This window comes from Saccopteryx bilineata, chromosome 6 (assembly GCF_036850765.1).
Source record: "Saccopteryx bilineata isolate mSacBil1 chromosome 6, mSacBil1_pri_phased_curated, whole genome shotgun sequence".
NCBI lineage: Eukaryota > Metazoa > Chordata > Mammalia > Chiroptera > Emballonuridae > Saccopteryx > Saccopteryx bilineata.
Window position 1 is genome coordinate 116,620,828 of NC_089495.1, and position 21,393 is coordinate 116,642,220.

The following is a 21,393-nucleotide window of genomic DNA, read 5'->3' on the forward strand; positions in this document are numbered from 1 at the left end:
CTTTGTTTTATAATGTATGGGGTGAAAATGAAAAGAATCTTTAAATGAAGACATGTTTGAGAATGGAAGAAGTATTGGGGAAACTCGGACTTGAGTGGAAAAAGAGAAACAACCTATTAGTAAAAGTAGGAAAAAGTATCCATTTAACTATTTGGTGATTATATATTCTTTAATGTATATTCATGTAATTTTAAAAAGTAATTCTTTCCTCCAAATCTGACAGAAGTGAAAAATTTGAAACTGTCAAAAATCTGAAAATTAATGTTTAGATTCTCTGATGTAATTAAAATTATACAGCATTATACTAATAAATATTATAATTATAATAAATATAACTTTAAAAAAATTCCATAGTATCCTAACATTATTACATTAAGCTTATATAATATGATGATTTTTTTTCTGTTTTTTTTCTTCTCTCTTTTTGCTCTTTCTTTTATTCTAGATGGTCCTCGGCCATCACAAAAAGAAATTATATCACTGCGGGCATTTATGCTACTTTTTCTGAAACAGCTCATACTAAAGGTAAAATAATTTTATGTAATTCAGAATTTCAGTATATTAGCTGAAAAGGAACTTCTGGTACAGTTTAAAATCATTTTTGCATAATTAGCACAAACTGTTTAATTCATGATTCCTTTCAAAATTTTGTAAATCTTAGTATGAACTTTTTTTGAATTTTACTTTTTGATACTTTTTGAGATTCTCTATACTAAGGGATATAGCAGAAATGGCAAGGTACATCTGAGTAAGAAACAAACATAAAGATTTTATTCCAGAAAATGGTCTGTGACACTTTTTGAGAAGGCTTACATTATATATTTTATCAAGTAAAACTTTTAAAAGGTTAGGATTTAAAAACAATGGAAAATTATGATAAAATACACAATATTGTAAAGTTTTTCAGTAATTTGGTTTCTTTTAAGAAAATAGTACATGGTTAAAATAGTGATATTAATAAATACAGTTAGATAATAAATATATACTAACTCTTTAAGGGGCAGGACAATCTAATATCAGCAACTTAGAGAATAGATACAAGTTTTTAAATATTTACTTAATAACTTAAAATAATAAAGTCTATTGATTATGAAGTATATAAATACCTTAATTAAAACATTACTACTTTTAAGTTGTTTCTATTTTTTACAATTATTTTGATGCTTGTCTTTAAAGTTTTAATTTTAGATTTAAATTAAGTAATTTTTTTAAAACATTAGGATCGAGGGGTCAAAGAAGATGAACTTCAGAGTATATTAAATTACCTACTTACAATGCATGAGGTAGGACATGGTCTGTGTCTTTATTTTAATTATTTTATTCAAAGCATTAGAATAAAATTTTAACTGAAGAAATACTTGTGATTCTTATTATGCAGGATGAAAATATTCATGATGTGTTACAGTTACTAGTGGCTTTAATGTCAGAGCACCCAGCCTCAATGATACCAGCATTTGATCAAAGAAATGGAATAAGGTATGAGTATTTTTAATAGATTTTAATTGAGAATATTTGTGCTTCCTAGAATAGCTTCTATTCCATGAACTTTGGAGTAAATATGTTACCAGTAAAAATAGAGTGGAGCCGTAGAAAAAGCATTTTACAAGATCCACATTGGAAGAAGATGAGGCTTTGGCAGTACGATTTATTTGAGGTTGAAATAGGAGGCTGCCACAGGTTTCTAGTGCCTCATGTCCTTCCCAAGCAAAAGTCCAGTTTTGTCTTCACTAAGCCAAGTATAAAGATTAAAGTCTAGATATTCTGCACCATGGTTTATCCCACATCAAAGTTTAGTCCAGCCCAGGCACCGATCAAAACTTGCTCTTGGGAGATTGTGAGGCTGGTGGTCCACAGGTGGCTGCCAACCCACGCAGCATGGCTGCTGATTGCCGACCCCGTGAACGAATGAACTGGGCAAGCTCATTTCCAGGTAGGAAGAGAGAGAGAGAGCTTTATTAAACCTGTGTTTTTATCTGAGGGCTAGGAAAGACTGGTTTATCTTTAAACCAACCAATCAGTTTCTGTAAAATTCTGCAGGCTTGCGTTGATTCCTCCCAATAACCAACTGATGAAGTACATAGAAAATGGGTCTCAGGTGTTAAGAAGAGTAATTAAATTGTTAGAATTGTTAGTGCAATAAAGACAGTTCAAATAGTGGGAAGAACAATATATATATATTGTGTGTGTATCTGTACACACACACACACAATGTAGGAAGATAAATGCATGGTATAATTTAGCAAAGGATGACATAAGAAAAATTGAGTTTAGGCTCAAGAACTACATAGATGGTGGCCAGGATTGGAGGTCCATAGAATGATAAATTTCGATTTTAAGATGAAGTTATAAATTAGAATTAGAGAAGTAAAGATTTTTTAACAGGGAACTGATTTGCTCAGATTTTCATTTTGAAAGTATACAGTCAGCTGTGTGGGAAATGAGCTGCAGAGGGACAGAACTGATGTCGCGAGATCAGTAGAGACTGTTTTGTTCATCAGTATTAGGGGTGATGGGTCAGGGCAGTGGCGGTGCAATGGCAAGAACACATGAAAAATGCTTTAGGACAAGAGGACAAAAAGCAAAAGAATTGGAAGACTGACTTTAATTATGAAGATTGTAAAGTAATTATACAGACAAGTGAGACATAGTTTCTTGATTAGCATTCTGAAGTTACACTTACATCCTAGTCCCTTGGGAATTTTCCTTTTTTATATTTTCTGGAATCTGAGTTATTGGAATGAAGAAGAAATCTAGTTTACTCCATGTGCAACTCAATGGAAAAATAAATCAATGTTAATAATTAATATTCACAACCCAAGCTGATGAATTAGGATTTAACTATTTTACCATGTTACAAGTAAATATTCATTAACTGATTTGGCAGTAAATTTCCTATTAATACTGGATTGCAGTTCTCTGTATCTTGTTTTGTAAGAAACACTTATCTAATTGTGAAGGAAATCCTAGGTGTTTTCATAGGTCAAATGTTAATAATAATTTCTATTGGTGCAGAATAGATCTTCTACCTTTTTTTCATTCAATTCAAAGTTATTCCTGGGAAATAAGAATTCTGTAGATATACCAATTCCAAATCTAAGTATATTCACATTTGTAGGCTTTGAGCTTTTTCCTTTGGATCTCAAAATTATTTTGGTTGTAGAATGTTTTTTCTTAAGATTTCTTGAATATTTCTTATCTGAAATATGTAACTTTTCTATTCTCATACTTGTCTTTTTTTCCTTACTGTTCCTTAAAAGTTCTGAAAATAGAGTTCATTGTAAATACATTTAGGAATTTGAAAAATTATTCCCCAAGGAAAATAAATCACTATAGTTGATCTTTACTCATTCTCTATTCTTCAGTAGAATAATGCAGTAAAAAAGGCAGTGTTAACAATATATTATTTTTTTGAATAGTATAAGCTACTGTGAAAAATAAAATTGTTGTCACTAACTTTATTTATTCCACTTTTTTGATGTTGTTGAAATGATTGGAAAATTATTCTGCATCTGCTATTACCAGTTATTTTGTTTAGCCTTGATTACCTTCAAAATATAGAATGACATTTGTCCAATCATGGGGTAAAGGTATAATGGCTACCATAGCAGAAGGTATCTTAAGACCAACAAAAGAAGCACGCAACTGCATAGAATATAACAGAATTTATTAAGGGTAATTTACTTACAGGAAGACTGACTGTAAGTCTTCCTGTCAGAAGACAGGTCAGAACAGAAGCGAGGGCCCAGCAATTCTGGGCAGATTATTCTCCATTAGGTTAGCGCTAGGTCCCATCCCTCTACCAGGATGATACTCATATAGGTTATCATCCTGTCTGTTACTAACAAACGTATTTATGGTCAAAGAAGGCCTTGATATGCTACTAAGAGCAGTGAGGTTGGTCTAAGATCAAAGCAAGAAAGGACACAATGATGAAGAAAGTTTTTGTTCACATCTACAACTATACAACATTTTAAAAATTTTATTTACAAAACGATATTTAATACAGTGAAGTACATTCTATTTCTATAGTTAGAGTCACCATTGCCACTCTGAAAGACCCTTTCAGATAATATGAAATTTTAACATATGCAATAAAATTTCTAAAGTTTCTACAAATATTATACTGATTATGATCCTGTTCTGATAGAGTGTTTGAAGTGACTTTTTAGGTTAGGTAAGTTTATATTTTACTATAGACTTATTTGCTTCAAATAACAGATAACTTTTCAAACTAATTTCAGTAAAGAGAATGTGTTTGGTGTAGAACTGCCATTAGGGCAAGACTCAGGAATTGGAAAGCTATATGGAAATAAGTTTGCTTCCTCTGCTACTTTCTGTATATAGACGTGTGTCTGTAAATAAAGCAAAGTTATCCTATAGTTTTCTTAAAAAATTATTTCTTAATTCAAGAGCCCAACAAAGACTAGATATTGTTTCTTTCATATTATTTTGAATTCTGAGAAAAGGGAAATAAATGGGCAGATCAATGGTCCAAAGGTCATCAAGTACAAATGTCAGAGGCAATTCTACTAAGTAGAAGAGGAAATGGGCTTCATTCTGCATGTATCATATAGTAAAATAGAAACTTTTATCCCATGTGCTGGGAGTCAACACTTAAGAACAACCAATCATATTGACCTTTGTATTATATATTTGAAGGCCAAATTTAAAGAAAAATTAATAAAATGTACTAATTTTTTATTTTTTCAAAGAACTTGAAACCTGAGAGGTATTTTATATTTTATATCTGTGTAATTTATTTTGTAAAGAACACAGTGCTTATATTTTTAATATTTGTAGGAGTTTAAAAGATCATTGATTTCTATATTTCTCAGGGTAATCTACAAACTATTGGCTTCAAAAAGTGAAAGTATTTGGGTTCAAGCTCTAAAGGTTCTGGGATACTTTCTGAAGCATTTGGGTCACAAGTAAGTTGATTTTTTAAAAATGAATGTACAAATATCTACTGAAATTGTCTGTTTATTAGGTTTGTAGCTAATGTAACATGAAATTTGACTGGAATAATTTCACAGTGGAAATAAATAGCTTTCTTTGAAAAAACTTGCAAAACTATTTTATAAAAGGATATTTATTAATAAAACTGTAGAACAAAATCACAATGTTAATAGCTTATTCCTATTTTCATGTTAAAAAGAAAATGCTGTTCATCTTAAGGATGTAATAAGATACTTAATCAAATAAAGTAAAGCACATCTGGATATAATTTCAATGAAAACTGACTTGACCCTGGAAATACAATGTGTACTGAGGTCTACCAAAGAGCTGTTCCTTTGCTTACATAATAAGTGTTTTATTATTTGTTGTATTCTTTTATAACATTGAGGCTTATTGATTACTTTTGTGATTTGAAAATCCTAGAATATCATTTTCCCCAAAACTCAGAAGTCTGTGATAGTTTCCCCAAAACTACCTGTGCAGTGTTTTTGATACAGTTGTGTTAGTGCATGAATACTCTTTATAAAAATCTATTTTTTATACAATTGAGCCCAAGAAGTTAGTGCTGTTATTTAAATACAGTATGTCCATAAAGTCATGGTGCACTTTTGACCGGTCACAGGAAAGCAACAACAGACGATAGAAATGTGAAATCTGCACCAAATAAAAGGAAAACTCTCCCAGTTTCATACCGATTCAGTGAAGTTCGATGTGGGCTCATGCACACATTTTTTAGGGCTCCTTAGGTACCTATCCCGTATAGCCTCTACAAACTCGTCACTGACTGATGGCCTACCAGAATGGGGTTTCTCCGCCAAACTGCCGGTTTCCTTCAACTGCTTATCCCACTGAGTAATGTTATTCCTATGTGGTGGCGCTTCGTTATAAACGCGCCGATATTCACATTGCACTTTGGTCATGGTTTAAATTTAGGGAGCCACAGAACACACTGAACTTTCCTCTGTACCGTCCACATCTCGACTGGCATGGCTGTGGGCTGCTCTGCTGTATACATGGTGTTACGTCATCATCTGTACATGCGTACATGCTGCCACATCATCCTACAGAAACTGGGAGGGTTTTCCTGTTATTTGTTGCAGATTTCACATCTCTATCATCTTTTGTTGCTTTCCTATGACCGGTCAAAAGTGCACCATGACTTTACGGACACACTGTATTTCTAAGTGGGGTTCCTCTCAGAACCTTATAGTTGTCCATTCTTTTTGGTGTTTAAATTTACCAGGAGTTTACTGTAACACTGGTGAAAACAGCAAAATCCAGATAAAACATCTCTAACATGCTATATAGTCTAGAACAGCAGTTCTCAACCTGTGGGTTGCGACCCCGGCGGGGGTCAAACAACCAAAACACAGGGGTCGCCTAAAGCCAAATAAAATATGTATTTTCGATGGCTTTAGGCGACCCCTGTGTTTTGGTCTTTCGACCCCCGCCGGGGTCGCGACCTACAGGTTGAGAACCGCTGGTCTAGAAGGAAAGATATTATACTTTGGAGGAGATATGATGACTAAATGAGAGGTGGTATCCTGGATTGGATCCTGAACAGAAAAAGGATGTGAGGGAAAACTGTTGGAATATGAATTAAATTTGTAGTTTCATTGATAATATTGTACCAAGTATTCAAAAGCTAAAGGGGACATCTGGTCACCATGACTGAGTGAGTGAACTTTATGCTTGCCTCTTCCCACAGACACATCAGAATTACAGCTTAATTATAGAGCAGCCATCACTGAAACCACCTTAGGACTAGTGGAACAAAACTCCTGTAACTAAGGAGGTAAAGAAGAAGCCACTTGGAGACTTGTAGGAGATATGGAGACATAGAATGGGCAGGTCCCACACCTACAATGTGGTGATTAAGATTTGAAAAAGATATCTCGGTTGCAATGGTCCATCCTGAGGAATGAGGGGTTCCAGCCCCAGACAGACCTCATCAGCTCAGGACAAAAACTGTTGGGAAGAGAAGTGGCCCTGTCATCTGAATACAACCCAGTGGGGATCCTACTGAATGAGATTGAGGGCTGTGGGAGACCAAGCTGCTCTTCTTGAGGGTCCCACAATCACCAACTCACTTTAAGCTCCAGCTGAGAGGTAGCATCTCGGAAAACTGCAGGAACATGCAAGGAGAAACTGAACTGACTGACTTAAGCATGAGGGCTGCAGGAGTGGGGCCAGGGCAGCTCTCTATAGGGATGGAAGTTCTGGCAGGCACCGTTATTGCTTTTCTCCCATCTCGTTTGTTGGCTCAGGCTGGTTTCAAACCTGAGTCTGCATTAACCTGACTAATGTTCTTCACCTTGTCCTGGTGATTTCCTGAGACCGTGCCCCACGCAGCTCATGTGCTGGGTTCAGACCTATTCCAGTGGCTTTTCCACTCAAGTAGCAGGCCTTGGCTTATGCTGTGACTTTCCTAAAATCTCTCAAAAGTCCATAAATCCCCAAGAAGCAGCAGCTGGCCTGAGCATACCCTGTACCTCCTACTAAGTGGCCACAAGCCAAATGCAAGTGGCAACAGATCTCAAAGTTGAATTGTAACTTTCACAAAGTGTCCCTAGGCCAGGCATAAGTGGAAGCCAGCCTTCACTTGGAATAGAGTTTTAACTAAGGAGTGATAAGCCTGGCAAAATGGCACTTGTCTCTGGCCACATCATGGGGCCCACCACAGAACCCAAAGCTCTACACTAGTGGCAGCAGGCCTTGGTTCATGGTGTAACCTCTAGCAAGTGCCCTCAAACCCAGCCCACTGACAACCAAACACAGATAACTTTCTAACTTGAGCTGGACACAAGCAACAGCTAACCTTGGACTGCACTGGAGCCCCTCCTAGAGGCTCTACAACAACATGCATGTTGGCTGGCGTCTCACCACACCATAGTGCCACCCAACCAGATCCACAAGTGGCATCCAAAAGGTGATATTGCCTGGCACTAAAACCCTGCTTAAAGTGTCTCCTACCTCATTAGGTCAGTTCCCACCCTACGTGTTGTCCACTGTAGTCATGTCCAGCCCTCACAAGCCAATAAGCCTGAAGGTCAGTTTTACCCATTGGCATGCCAAAGGTAATCAAGGTTCAGCTACAACAGGAGGGCACACTTAAACCACACAAGGGACAGTTTCAGAGTGCCAGCTTAGATGACTAAGGAGATTGTGTCACTGGTCCCCACTGGAAACCAACCATATATGGCCATTTTGCTGAGACTAGGTGATGTAGCAAATATACCTAACACATAGACACAAACACAGGGAGACAGCCAAAATGAGGAGACAAAGAAATATGTCCCAGATGAAAGAACAGGACAAAATTTTAGAAAAATAACTAAGATGGAGTCAAGCAGTCTACCAAATACAGAGTTGAAAATCCTGGTTATGAGGATGTTCAATAAACTTAGGGGAAGAGTAGATGAACTCAGAACTTCAACGCAGAGATAGAAAACATAAAAATGGAGAAAGAAAACCTATAAATGAACCAGTCAGCATTAAAGAATACATTATTGGGAATCAATATCTGATTAACTGGAGCAGAGTGCCTAATCAGCAATGTGGAAGACAACATAGCAGAAAACATCCAATTAGCACAGTGCAAAGAATAATAAAAATGAGGATAGTTCAAGGGACCTCTGTGGCAACATCAAGCATACCAACATTCACATCATGATGTGATGTGAAAGATGTGAGAGAGAACGGGAATAAAAACCTATTTAAAGAAATAATGACTAAAATCTTCCTACCCTGGTAAAGGACAAAGACACACAAATCCAGGAAGAAAAGAGTCCCAAACAATTTAAACCCAAAGAGGCCCACACCAAGACACCCCATAACTAAAGTGCCAAAAGTTAAGGAAAAAGAATCTTAAAAATAGCAATAAAAACAGCAGTTAGTTACTTATAAAGGAGCTCTCATAAGACTGTCAGCTGATTTCTCAACATAAACTGTGTAGGCCAGAATGGATTGGCAGTAAGTATCCAAAGTGATGCAGAGCATAGACCTAAAACCAAGGTTATTCTACCAAGCAAGACTGTTGCTTTAGAATAGGTGTTTCCCAGATAAGAAAAAAGCTAAAAAAAAAAAAAGGGAGTTTATCACTACTAAACGAGTATTTCAAACAATATCAATGAGTCTTCTTTCAGCGTAAAAGAAATGATGAAAAATATGAATAAAATATATATAGAAAAGAAGATTTCTAACTGACAATGGTAAACAGTAGAATCAGTGGATTAACCAAGTATAAAGCTAGTACAATGGTTAAAAAAGTAAGATCTTACAAAAGTAAAATTGTGCGTAATTACAACAGCAAATTAAGATATTCATAAAAACAATCACACAGAAAAGTTGTAAAAGAATAACAAAGCCAATGTGGATAGGGTGAGTAAAAACTGGAGTGATTTTAGAATGTATTTGTACTTAAATGAACATGAATTTGCAACAGAGCTCTAACTGTAGCTTGGTATACATGGAGTACATGGTAACCACAATCTGAAAACTTATAAGAGGTATATAAGAAATAAAGAGATATCCAACATAACACTGTAAGAAACCATCATAAAAGAATAGAGCAAGAGAATAAGAAATGAACAGAGAAGAACTACAAAAACAATCAGAAAACAATGAACAAAATGGCAGTAACTACCTACCTATTAAAATTGTAAATGTACAAAATGCTCCAAATGACATATGATGGCTGAATGGATTAAAAACAAGACCTGTACAGACCCATTTTAGACAAACACAAACTGAAAATGAAGAAATGAAAAAAAATTTATGCAAAAGGAAATGAAAATAAAGCTGGGGTAGCAATACTTGTATCTGACAAAGTAGACTTAAAATAAGGGCTTTAACTAGAGACAAAGAAAGGTATATCTTTTGTAAATATCTACATACCCACCATAGGAACTCCTAAATGTATAAAGCAAAAACTGACTTAATGTGAGAAATTGACAGTATTGTAGTCATAGTAGGGGTCTTTAACATTTCATTAACATTAATGGATAGATCATTACAGCCAGAAAGTCAACAAGGAAACAGTATCCTTTAAAGACACACTAGACCAGGGGTCTCAAACTTAACTCAGCATGTGGGCCGCAGAGCAAGATCACAGCCATTCGGAGGGCCGCACTAGGTCTACAAAAGGCAACTGTTACGCAACACTTTTCTCACTGCAGTTGAAAACAAAAAAAAATCAGTACAACAAGCACAATCGTACATGCAGTTTACTCAGTGTCACAAAACGACCAGAAACTGTAGTTCGCATCACAACTGCTGTTAACTAAGCTAATATCTAGCTAGGATGCTAGAGAAATGAAAAATACAAGTAGGCCCCTAGGCTTACTTAATTTTATCCAAAATATTTTGAACTTCGTGGATTAGTCTGCGGGCTGCACAAAATTGTTCGGCGGGCCGCGAGTTTGAGACCCCTGCACTAGACCCAATGGAATTAACTAATATTTTCAGGACATTTCAGTGAAAAACAGCAAAATTTATAACTTGTCAACTGTACGCGGAACATTTTGCAGAGTAGACCGCATGTTAGGCCACAAAATCAGTCTTAGTAAATTTAAGAAGATTAAAATGATATCAAGCATCTATTCTGTTCTCAATACTATGAAACTAGAAATCAATTATAAGAAGAAAACTGAAAAGCACACAAATGCATAAAAGTTAATTAACATGCTACTAAACAATGACTGGGTCAAGAATGAGATGAAGAATGAAATAAGAAGATACCTTGAGACAAATAAAAATGAAAACATAATGACCCCAAATTAATGAGACAGAGATAAAGCAATTCTATGAGGGAAATTTATAGCAATATGGTCCTACCCTCAAGAAACAAGAAAAATATCAAATTAATAATCTAACCTTACAATTGAAAGAAATAGAAAGAGAGGGACAAGCAAAGCCTAAAGTGAGAAGAAAGGAAATAATAAATATGAGTGAATATGAACAAAATAGAGTCTAAAAAATAGTAATGGTCAATGAAACCAGGAGCTTGTTCTTTGAAAGGATAAACAAAATTGATAAAACCTTAGTTAGCCACACTTATCAGAAAAATAGTGAATGGGTGCAAATAAATAAAAACAAATGAAAGAGAAGGGAGAACTAAGGTCACAGAAATACAAAGGATTATAGGGGGATACTATAAACAATTATATGTCAGCAAATTGGACAACCTGTTAAAAATAATTTCTCAAAATACTGTCTGCCAAGGCTGAATAAACCCACAACTTTATGATCAATTAATGTATGACAGAAGACGCAAGAGCATATAATGGAGTAAAGACAGTTTCTTTAACAAATGGTATTGGAAGCCCTGGCCAGTTGGCTCAGCGGTAGAGCGTCGGCCTGGCCTGCGGGGGACCCGGGTTCGATTCCCGGCCAGGGCACATAGGAGAAGCGCCCATTTGCTTCTCCACACCCCCCCCCTCCTTCCTCTCTGTCTCTCTCTTCTCCTCCCACAGCCGAGGCTCCGCAGTGGAGGCTCCATTGGAGCAAAGATGGCCCGGGCGCTGGGGATGGCTCCTTGGCCTTGGCCTCTGCCCCAGGCACTAGAGTGGCTCTGGTCGCGGCAGAGCGACGCCCCGGAGGGCAGAGCATCGCCCTCTGGTGGGCAGAGCATCACCCCTTGTGGGCGTGCCGGGTGGATCCCGGTCAGGCGCATGCAGGAGTCTGTCGGACTGTCTCTCCCCGTTTCCAGCTTCAGAAAAATACAAAAAAAAAAACAAATGGTATTGGAAAAATTGGACAGATAAATGCAGAAATACAAAAACGTGAAACTAGATGACTTTCTTATATACAGATAAACTTAAAATGGATTATAGATTTAAATGTAAGCTCTTAAACTATAAAACTTCTATTACAAATCCTAGGCTGTACACTCTTTGTCTTTGCTATTAGTAATGTTATTTTTATATTATCTTCTCGGTCAAGGGAAACAAAAGATAAAATAAACAAGTGGGACTACATGAAACTAAGAAGTTTTTGCATAATAAAAGAAACCATCATAAACTGAAAAGACAGCCTAAAGAATGGGAGAAGATATTTGCCAATGGTTTATTTCATAAGAGGCTATCCAAAATACATAGGGAACTGATACAACTTAATATCAAAAAAAGAAAAAAAAATACAATTAAAAAAATGGAAAGAAAATGAGTAGACCTTTCTCCAATGGGGACATAAAGATGGCTAAATAAAGTATGAAAAGATGCTAGCCTGACCAGGCGATGGCCCAGTGGATAGGCCCATCCCATTAGCCTGGGATGCCTGAGGACCCAGGTTCTAAATCTGAAGGTCCCCAGCTTGAGCGTGTGTGGGTTCACTAGCTTGAGCACAGGGTCACTGGCTTAAGCATGAAATCATAGACATGACCCCATGGACACTGGCTTGAGCCCAAGGTCTCTGTCTTGAGCAAGGGTCATTGGCTCAGCTGGAGTGTCCGATAGAGGCACATATAAAAAGCAATTGATGAATAACTAAAATGTCACAACTACGAGTTGATGTTTCTCATCTCTCTCCCTTCCTGTCTGTCTGTACCTCTCTCACTATCTCTAAAACAATATAGATTAAAAAAATAAAAAAGATGCTGAAAGTCACCAGTGATCAGGGAAATGGAAATTAAAACCACAATGAGATAACACCTCACATCTGTCACAATGTCTGTCATCAATAAATCAATAAGCATAACATGTTGGGATGTTGGGAGGATGTGGACAAAAGGGAGCCCTAGTACACTTAGGTGAGAATGTGAATTGGTGAAGCCACTATGGAAAACAACATGGAAGTTCATCAATAAAATTAGAAATAGAATTACGACATGACCCAGAAATTTTACTTCTGGGTATCTACCCAAAGAAATTCAAATCAGTAATTCAGAGAAATCTTTGTACTCCTATATTCACTGCAGCATTATTTGTAATAGCCAAGATATATACACAACCCACATATCTGTTGATTGATGAAAGTATAAAGAAGTGGTTCATATGTACAATGGAATATTAATCATAAAAAATAATGAAATCTTGCCTTTAGCCCCAACATGGATAGACCTAGAGGGTATTTATTATTCTAAGTGAAATAAGTCAGATAGTGAAAGACAAATACTATATTATTTTACTTATATGTAGAATATAAAAACAATGTAAACAAAGAAACAAAAGAGAAACGGACTTATAGAAAACAATAGCTGATAGTAGACTGGATTTGAGGGACTGTGGAAAAGGTCAAGGGAGTAAGAAGTACGAATTGGTAGTTACAAAATAGTCACGGGCATGGAAAGAAGAGCATAGGGAATATAGTCAGCAATATTGTAGTAACTATATATGGTGTCAGGAGTGTACTAGACATTGTGATGGTCACTTTGTAAGTTATACAAATGTCTAATCACTGTTATTTGCATCTAAAACATAATATTGTAGGTCAACTCTAACTGAAAAATAAAATAAATTTTTAAGTGCCCTAAAGTTCTATCATAATACAGGTCTGATATTTTTAGATTATAAAAAATTTTAAAGCACATTCTATCAAATTTCCACTGTGGAAATAAAATATATTTGACTCAAGTTTTAACTACAAACACAGTAAATTCTGGGTGAATTTTCCACGATAATCACAATATAAACTGTACTGTTGATTGTTAAGTAATCAGCTTGCTGTCTGTATTTGTTAGTTATAGGCATGTTGCATGTTGACAGTTGTTCAACCTAATGGTTTATTTCTTTTATTGGACTAGTAGGAATTAGTCCAGTGTTTTGGCTGAGCCAGTTATCTGTTAACAAAAAGCAGTGATGTAGATTCTGCTTAAGATAATTGTACAAGTCTCAGGTACCCAATTCAGCAAAACATCTCTGTCTACCATTTGTGTGCCCCCCAAGTCAGGTCTGCATCCGTCACCATTCATCTCCTCCACAGCCTCCTCCACCTCCACTTCTGCAATCACCACACTGTTGTTTTTGTCCGTGAGGTTTTTTTCTTTTTTTTTGTCCTTTTTTGCTCAATTCATAGACTATCTATAGTAAACTAAAATAACATAAACTGATACTTAAAATGATTATCTTTGAATTGTAAAATTATAGGGTTTTTTTGTTCCAGCATAATCTCTGAATTTGTTATATGAAGTATTTCTTTGACCATACCAAAATAAATAAATAAATAAATAAATAAATAAATAAATAAATGTGTTCTTTATTTTGTGAAAAAGGAAATTAGAGTGTGTTTAGTGAGCTAATAATAGTATGATTTGTATGAGAATAAAGGTTACTATTTTTTAGAAGAAAGGAGTACACTCTTAATTTAAATTGGCAGAAATTCTATAAAATTCAGGAAGTAGAGCAGATAGACCCTAAAGCCCAAGGTCTGTTTAGGTCATAAAGTCAATCTGGTTAAGATGTTAGTTTCCCATATATATATATATATATATATACACACACACACACACACACACACACACGCACGCACGCACGCCTTAGTGGAGGCTTCCTGAGCTGAATGCATAGAGCTGGGTTTTTATTATAGGGTCCAGGAAAAACAAAATCGTATGACATGCAAGGCTCACGCCCCACACTTCTTGAGAGAGGTTGGGATTTTCAGGTAGTCTTGATTCCTGTGCAGCAAATTTTATTGATAAACATTGTTTTAAAACAAACTGTGGGAGGAAGCTGACCCATCTTTTTGATGCGTGCATACCATTCTTCAAGTTCCCCCAAATGACCCGAATTGAGCCTTACTAAAAAATAACTAATAGTTACTAGAAATTTGAAACTAATTGTCAGCATTTATATAATATTTTATCATTTATATATTTCACATTTTAGTTTATACAGATATTCTATTTGAGATGCCTTTAAATAGTATTCTTGGAATTTTGGAAGATATCTGGGCTATAAACTCATTTCTGTTTGTAGATGAAAGTTAGTAAAAATAGTTATATGATTCTTTACCGGTTTATAGATTGTATTTTTTCATCTCAAAGTCATAAGAATAGAAAATCTAATGTGGTTCATAGCACTTTGTTTTTTCCCCTCTTTTTCTCCAGGAGAAAAGTTGAAATTATGCATACCCATAGTCTTTTCACTCTTCTTGGAGAAAGGCTGATGTTGCATACAAACACCGTGACTGTCACTACATATAACACTCTTTATGAGGTAAAAATTTTAAAATGTGTAATGAAATTTTAAATGTGTGCAGTAGATACTGTCTATGAAATTAGAATCAATTGTTGGTCCATTAATCTAGAAAGCTAGTAATCATTAAAAAATTACATTTTTATATTTCAGTTTGAAATATATTCATGTACATTTATTTGCCAATTATTTATGTTCAAGGGCATTTCTTTGAATATATACTGCTCACAAAAATTAGGGGACATTTTATCACTTCATATTCATTTTGAAATATCTCCTAATTTTTGTGAGCAATTTGGGTGATTGGCTTTGCACAAAGCTTTTCTTACCTAAACCACACACCCATTGCATATTATATACTGGTTCTACCCCCTCCATCTTTCTCTAATATGTTCCAGTATTGACCTAGAATTGATACTGAGATGCATTGTAGGTAAGAATTATTTGTAAAAATAGTATTTGGAAGAAACTTTGTATCTTCATCATTTCAATTCAGAAATTTGTTTCTCATAATTTCTAACAGATGGCTATATAACTTGGGTTCAGTATTTTCTGTGAAATGCATATGCTACCTCCAGAAGTAGCTGTTTTTATTTTTTAAATATTAGTACAATATTGGGAATGTTCTTTTATGTTAACCTTAATTCTGCTTTCCTGCAGCTGATATTCAGTGTCTCTGGTTCTTTAGTTCTTTTCCCTAGTGTAAGGATTAGCAAACTACCAACTCCTGTCCTTGAATGGCCACAGGTCAGGAGTTTCTATATTTTTACATGGCTGAAAATAATAAAAAGAAAACCAACATTTAACGCATAAAATTATTTGAAATTTAAATTTCAGTGTCTTTAAGTAGTTTTATTGGAGCACAGCCACATTCATTTCTCTACAAATTGCCTGTGGTTAGTTTCACTTTACAAATCACAATGATGCAATAAGTTGACAGTGTTTCACTTAACACCTGTGTTGCTGAACCTGACACTGTTCTAACGACCAGTGCATATCCACTACCTCAAAGCAAATATAAAAAAGATGCTGGAAGTCACCAGTGATCAGGGAAATAGAAATTAAAACCACAGTGAGATAACACCTCATATCTGTCACAATGGCTATCATCAATAAATCAACAAGCATTACATGTTGGGAGGATGCAGGCAAAAGGGAGCCCTAGTACACTGAGGTGAGAATGTGAATTGGTGCAGCCACTATGGAAAACAATATGGAAGTTCATCAATAAAATTAAAAATAGAATTACCACATGACCCAGAAATTTTACTTCTGGATATCTACCCAAAGAAATTCAGAGAGATCCTTGCTCTCCTATATTCACTGCAGCATTATTTGTAATAGCCAAGATATATACACAACTCATATATCTGTTGATAGATGAAAGTTAAATAAGTGGTTCATATGTACAATGGAATATTACTCAATCATAAAAAATAATGAAATCTTGCCATTAGCGCCGACATGGATGGACCTAGAGGGTATTTATTATTCTAAGTGAAATAAGTCAGATAGTGAAAGACAAATACTATACTATTTTACTTATATGTAGAATACAAAAACAATGTAAACGAAGAAATGAAACAGTGCACTTCTCATTGCACTGTCTAAAGTACAGTGGAGTGTGGGTGATATTTGTGTAGATTTAGATGGTAAAACATTGTTATTCAAGGACACGATAAATGTGCTAACAAATATATTGACGTTAATAGGATAAATACTCATAACAACATTTCTAACTCAGAAAAACAATGGTCAGAAAGCATAAAACAATGTTTTATCATTGCAGATATTTCCACAAAAATGAAAAACTGAAATTAGAGACATTGAAGAGGGCAAATACTGAATTTTTCAATAAAATTGCACTATAATTTTAAATTAATATGGGACAAATTCAAACTTCTCTAATACTACCTTTTTTTTTTTTCATCTAAGTCACAGACAAGATATAGCTTGATTCTAGTTTTTGCATGGCCCACATGTAGAGGATAGTTTTTACATTTTTAAATTTTGGTTAAAAAAAAGAATATTTTATGATGTGAAATTTTATGACATCAAATTTTAGTGTCCACAAATGAAGGTTTTATGGCACATAGCCATGGTTATTCATTTAAATACAGCTATGAGTGCATTCATACCATTATTACAGCTGTAAGTAGTTGTGAGAGAGATCATAGGACCTACAGATTCTCAAATGTGTACTATCTGACCTTCCTGAAAGAACTTTGCTGCAAAGTTAAAATTTTCTCTGTACTGCAATACAGAGAAATGTATCTGCTTTCTGTTTTTTTTTAATTAAAGTTACATTTTAATCTCATATCAGATTATATGCATTCACTATAGGAATTTAGAAAATACAGAAACTCACCAAAGTAAAATTTATCCATAGTGTCTTCATTAAGACTTAGTTTGCAAGTTGTGTACGTCTTTTTTCAGGTAGCACATACAGACACACACACACACAGCTCTTAGGAACTGTCCTGCACATCGTTTTGTGTCTTGAGTTTTCCAGTTAACAGTATACCGCAAGTATTTTTATTACAAAGTGTTCATCTTAGTTGGGGAGAACAAACTTTTCTGATCAAGGGTTAGGTGGTAAATATTCTATCTAGCCTTCGTGGTTGTATTAGTCCCTTTGGGCTGCTGTTGAGAGAATGCTATAAACCAGGAAGCTGATACACAACAGAAGTGTATGTCTGCTCTGGAGATTAGGAAGTCCAAGACCAGGACACTGGCAGATTTGCTGTCTGGTCCTCACTCAGTGGGTCATAGACGGTCTAAGAGCACTAATCCCCTTCTCATGAAGAATTATGCAGTTCTGGTCATCTCCCAGAGCCCCCACCTCCAAATTCGATCACATTGGGGTTTGTATTCTAACAGGAATTTAAGGGGACAGAGACATCCAGTCCGCAGTAGCAGGATATGTGATGTCTGTTGGAACTACTCAGGTCTATAGTAGTGACTATGAAGCAGCCATTACCAATATGAATCAAATGCATGTGGCAGTCTAGTAAAATTATATAAAAATACTAACTTTAGCTATTTTTTCATCTATTTTTCTGTTGTGTATTCTCATCACTAAATTTAAGAATGACCACCCTTTAAAGAAAACTCTTTAACTACTACTCTGTTTTATTATTTCTAAGTGACTATTCAAACTTGGGTTGGTCATTCCTCAAATATATGATTTGTAAATTCTCCTCCCCAGAGTATTGTTTTTTAAATTATAGTAGGGTATATATATATTTTTGTATTGTTCCAATATTTGGCCTCTAGAGCTGAATAAGCACTGATAGACTTAGGCTGTGTTGAGCATCTTGATTCTGATATTAAATTTTCTAGTAATAATGATACCCTTTTTGGGTCCTTACTCAGACAGTCACCTTGGCAAGTACTTTATGACATTATTTTAGATTCTTGCAACAACCCTATGAAGCTGGTATGAACCCTTATTGCCCTTTTAAACAGACAAACTGAGATTCACAGTTTAAATTATTTGCTCTATGTCTTATCACTAATTAATGAACACACAGTAGGCGGTTTCTTTGGTATATGTGTGTAAGACTGTCAGAATGCACCTTCAAGTTGATAGCTTGAAAGTCCTCCTCTGAATCAGAACCTTGCTAAAATATCAGGGATCTGAATGCTAGTGTCTAATATTGCTTAACTTGTGTCTCTAGTTTGGTTTTCTTGTCTAATAATTGCTTTGGTTGATGAAGCATATATATGTTTTTTCATCTTTTTTTTTGCCTACCTGAAATTCTGCTCTGCTTGTTTTGACCTATATAGTGTCAATACAGTACAAAGTCTTTGTAAACAATGAAACTTGACACTATATTACAATAAAAATAAAGCACAACAGTATAAAATCTTGAATTTGAAAAACGATTGTGTACTCCTGACTTTAAAGTAAGAGCATGTCCTGTTCGTTGTGTGTATGTACACATGCCTGTGTGTAGGTCTCCCTGCAGAGTGGCCCAGCAGCAGTGACAATGGGCTTTGACCTACTGTCTGCACTCGGGAACTGTTAGTATCAGATTTTGATCTCTACTGATACTACACATTGAACAAAAAGCCATCTTGTTGCTGATTTCACATCTTGGGTAGAAAAAGCCATGGTATAGTTGGATCTTCTGATACTGGATGCTGGATTTCACAGAGGTTCTGAAATGATAAAGTGACTGACAGGATCTCTATCTGACCAATTGGGCAATAATATATGGTTTTAGAGTAGAACAGTAATTGTGGTTATTTGGCCTAGGGATTCTGAGTTAGTAAATATTCTAAAAGGGAATGTTAATGTAGGTATACAAGAAGTCCAAAATGAAAGATGGTTATATTATTGGAAAGCAGTGTTGATCTCATAAAAATGCAGAAAGGGTCTTCAACATAAGCTTCAATAGAACTAGTAAGTCAAATTGTATTATCAGACCAACAAGATGGTGGATGACTAATTCTGGACCAAATTTTAAAGATTGTATCATTTTAGAGGGTGGAACTTATTGTGAAAAATTAAATTTATATAATAGGTTTGAACTTAAATTTTAATTAATATAGTAAGTGAAATTTAACCAAAAAAAAAAAAAGAAAAGAAAACTTGGCCTCAAAACCTGCACCTGATTTTTATTCACCTTGTGTCAACCTGTATCTGCACCCCTAGAATCAATGGATTGATAATCTATAGTCTGAAAGCTCATTTTATCTCATTCTCTTATTTTAGTTTGGGAAAATTACCTTAATCACATGCAGTGTATCAAAGTATATATATCACAACTGTAGGAAGGTATAAAAACAAGTACAGAAATAATAAAGAACTGTGTCAAAACTATGGTGGTTGGTAATAAAAAATATATATATATTTACAGAGAGAGAGAGAGTCAAGGAGATGGATAGGTAGGGACAAACAGGAACGAAGAGAGATGAGAAGCATCAATCATCAGTTTTTCGTTGTGACACCTTAGTTGTTCATTGATTGCTTTCTCATATGTGCTATGACTGTGGGCCTTCAGCAGACTGAGTAACCCCTTGCTCAAGCCAGCGACCTTGGGTCCAAGCTGGTGAGCTTTTGCTCAAACCAGATGAGCCCGCACTCAAGCTGGCGACCTCGGGGTCTTGAACCTGGGTCCTCCGCATTCCAGTCTGACGCTCTATCCACTGTGCCACCACCTGGTCAGGTGGTAATGATATTTTAAAATATGTGGTTTTCACAAAGTTGAAGTTCAATTAGAATAAGGACTAGGTCACTATGATCTTTAAAATTCTAAATCTGATAGGATACCTATAATAGAATAAATAATAAATATTAAAGAACAAAGTAAGTTAGACTTTTAGCAGAATTATATCAGACATTGGTTAAGTTATGAAAATGTAAGAACTTATCTTAATTATTGAAAACTAAAACATTATTAAGAAAATATTTGTCTCCTAGTTTTCTGAGAAATTATTCTTGTATCTTACATACTACTAAGAAGTGAGTTAGCTTTAATGAACTCCTCTTTGAAATTATGCAAAGAAAAATTTTATAGGACTGTTTTTGAGATTTATATTTACAAAATATGTCTTAAATTTCATTTGTTTTATATTTATATTTTTACTCCATATATAAACTGTGATTAATTACATTTTTTTACTTAATGATTTGTAACACATATAAAAATTATTTGTTAGATTTTAGAATATGTTTTCTAGATCTAAACAGTCTAGTCTGATTCATTACTTCATTAAATGTTGTGATATTAATGTCTATAGGTTTGGGTAACCAGGGGTCCCCAAACATTTTACACAGGGGGCCAGTTCACTGTCCCCCAGACTGTTGGAAGGCCGGACTATAAAAAAAAAACTATGAACAAATTCCTATGCACACTGCACATATCTTATTTTAAAGTATTGGTATAGTATTTAAAATAAAGAACAAGTAATTTTAAATCAACAAACTGACCAGTATTTCATTGGGAACTATGCTCCTCTCACTGACCACCAATGAAAGAGGTGCCCCTTCCAGAAGTGCGGCAGGGACCAGATAAGTGGCTTCAGGGGGCCGCATGTGGCCCGCGGGCCGTAGTTTGGGGACCCCTGGGGTAAACTATTTCTTTTTCAATACTATTCCTATATTTCAGTTAAACAGTTCAGAGGCTTCTAGGTTTGGGATCTTAAAGAGCTTAGTTTCTTATAGAATTAACTGATTTTTAAATGTGTATTTTTTGTTACTTTGCCTTTTTTTTGTTTTTTGAAATTTTTCTAAAGTAGAAAATGGGGAGGCAGTCAGACAGAATCCCGCATGCGCCTGACCGGGATCCACCTGGCATGC

General features: G+C 35.2%; 1 protein-coding gene across 2 annotated transcripts in view; it reads left to right on the forward strand.

Annotated features, from left to right (window-relative positions):
* The window catches only part of NBEA (neurobeachin), a 740,071-nt gene that overhangs the window by 143,117 nt on the left and 575,561 nt on the right, over positions 1-21,393 (forward strand). For both annotated transcript variants that reach the window (XM_066236595.1, XM_066236597.1), the window contains exons 14-18: positions 446-525; positions 1,221-1,283; positions 1,379-1,476; positions 4,836-4,928; positions 14,999-15,107. In XM_066236595.1, the coding sequence (XP_066092692.1) occupies positions 446-525; positions 1,221-1,283; positions 1,379-1,476; positions 4,836-4,928; positions 14,999-15,107 (443 nt within the window). The remainder of the gene's footprint in view (positions 1-445; positions 526-1,220; positions 1,284-1,378; positions 1,477-4,835; positions 4,929-14,998; positions 15,108-21,393) is intronic.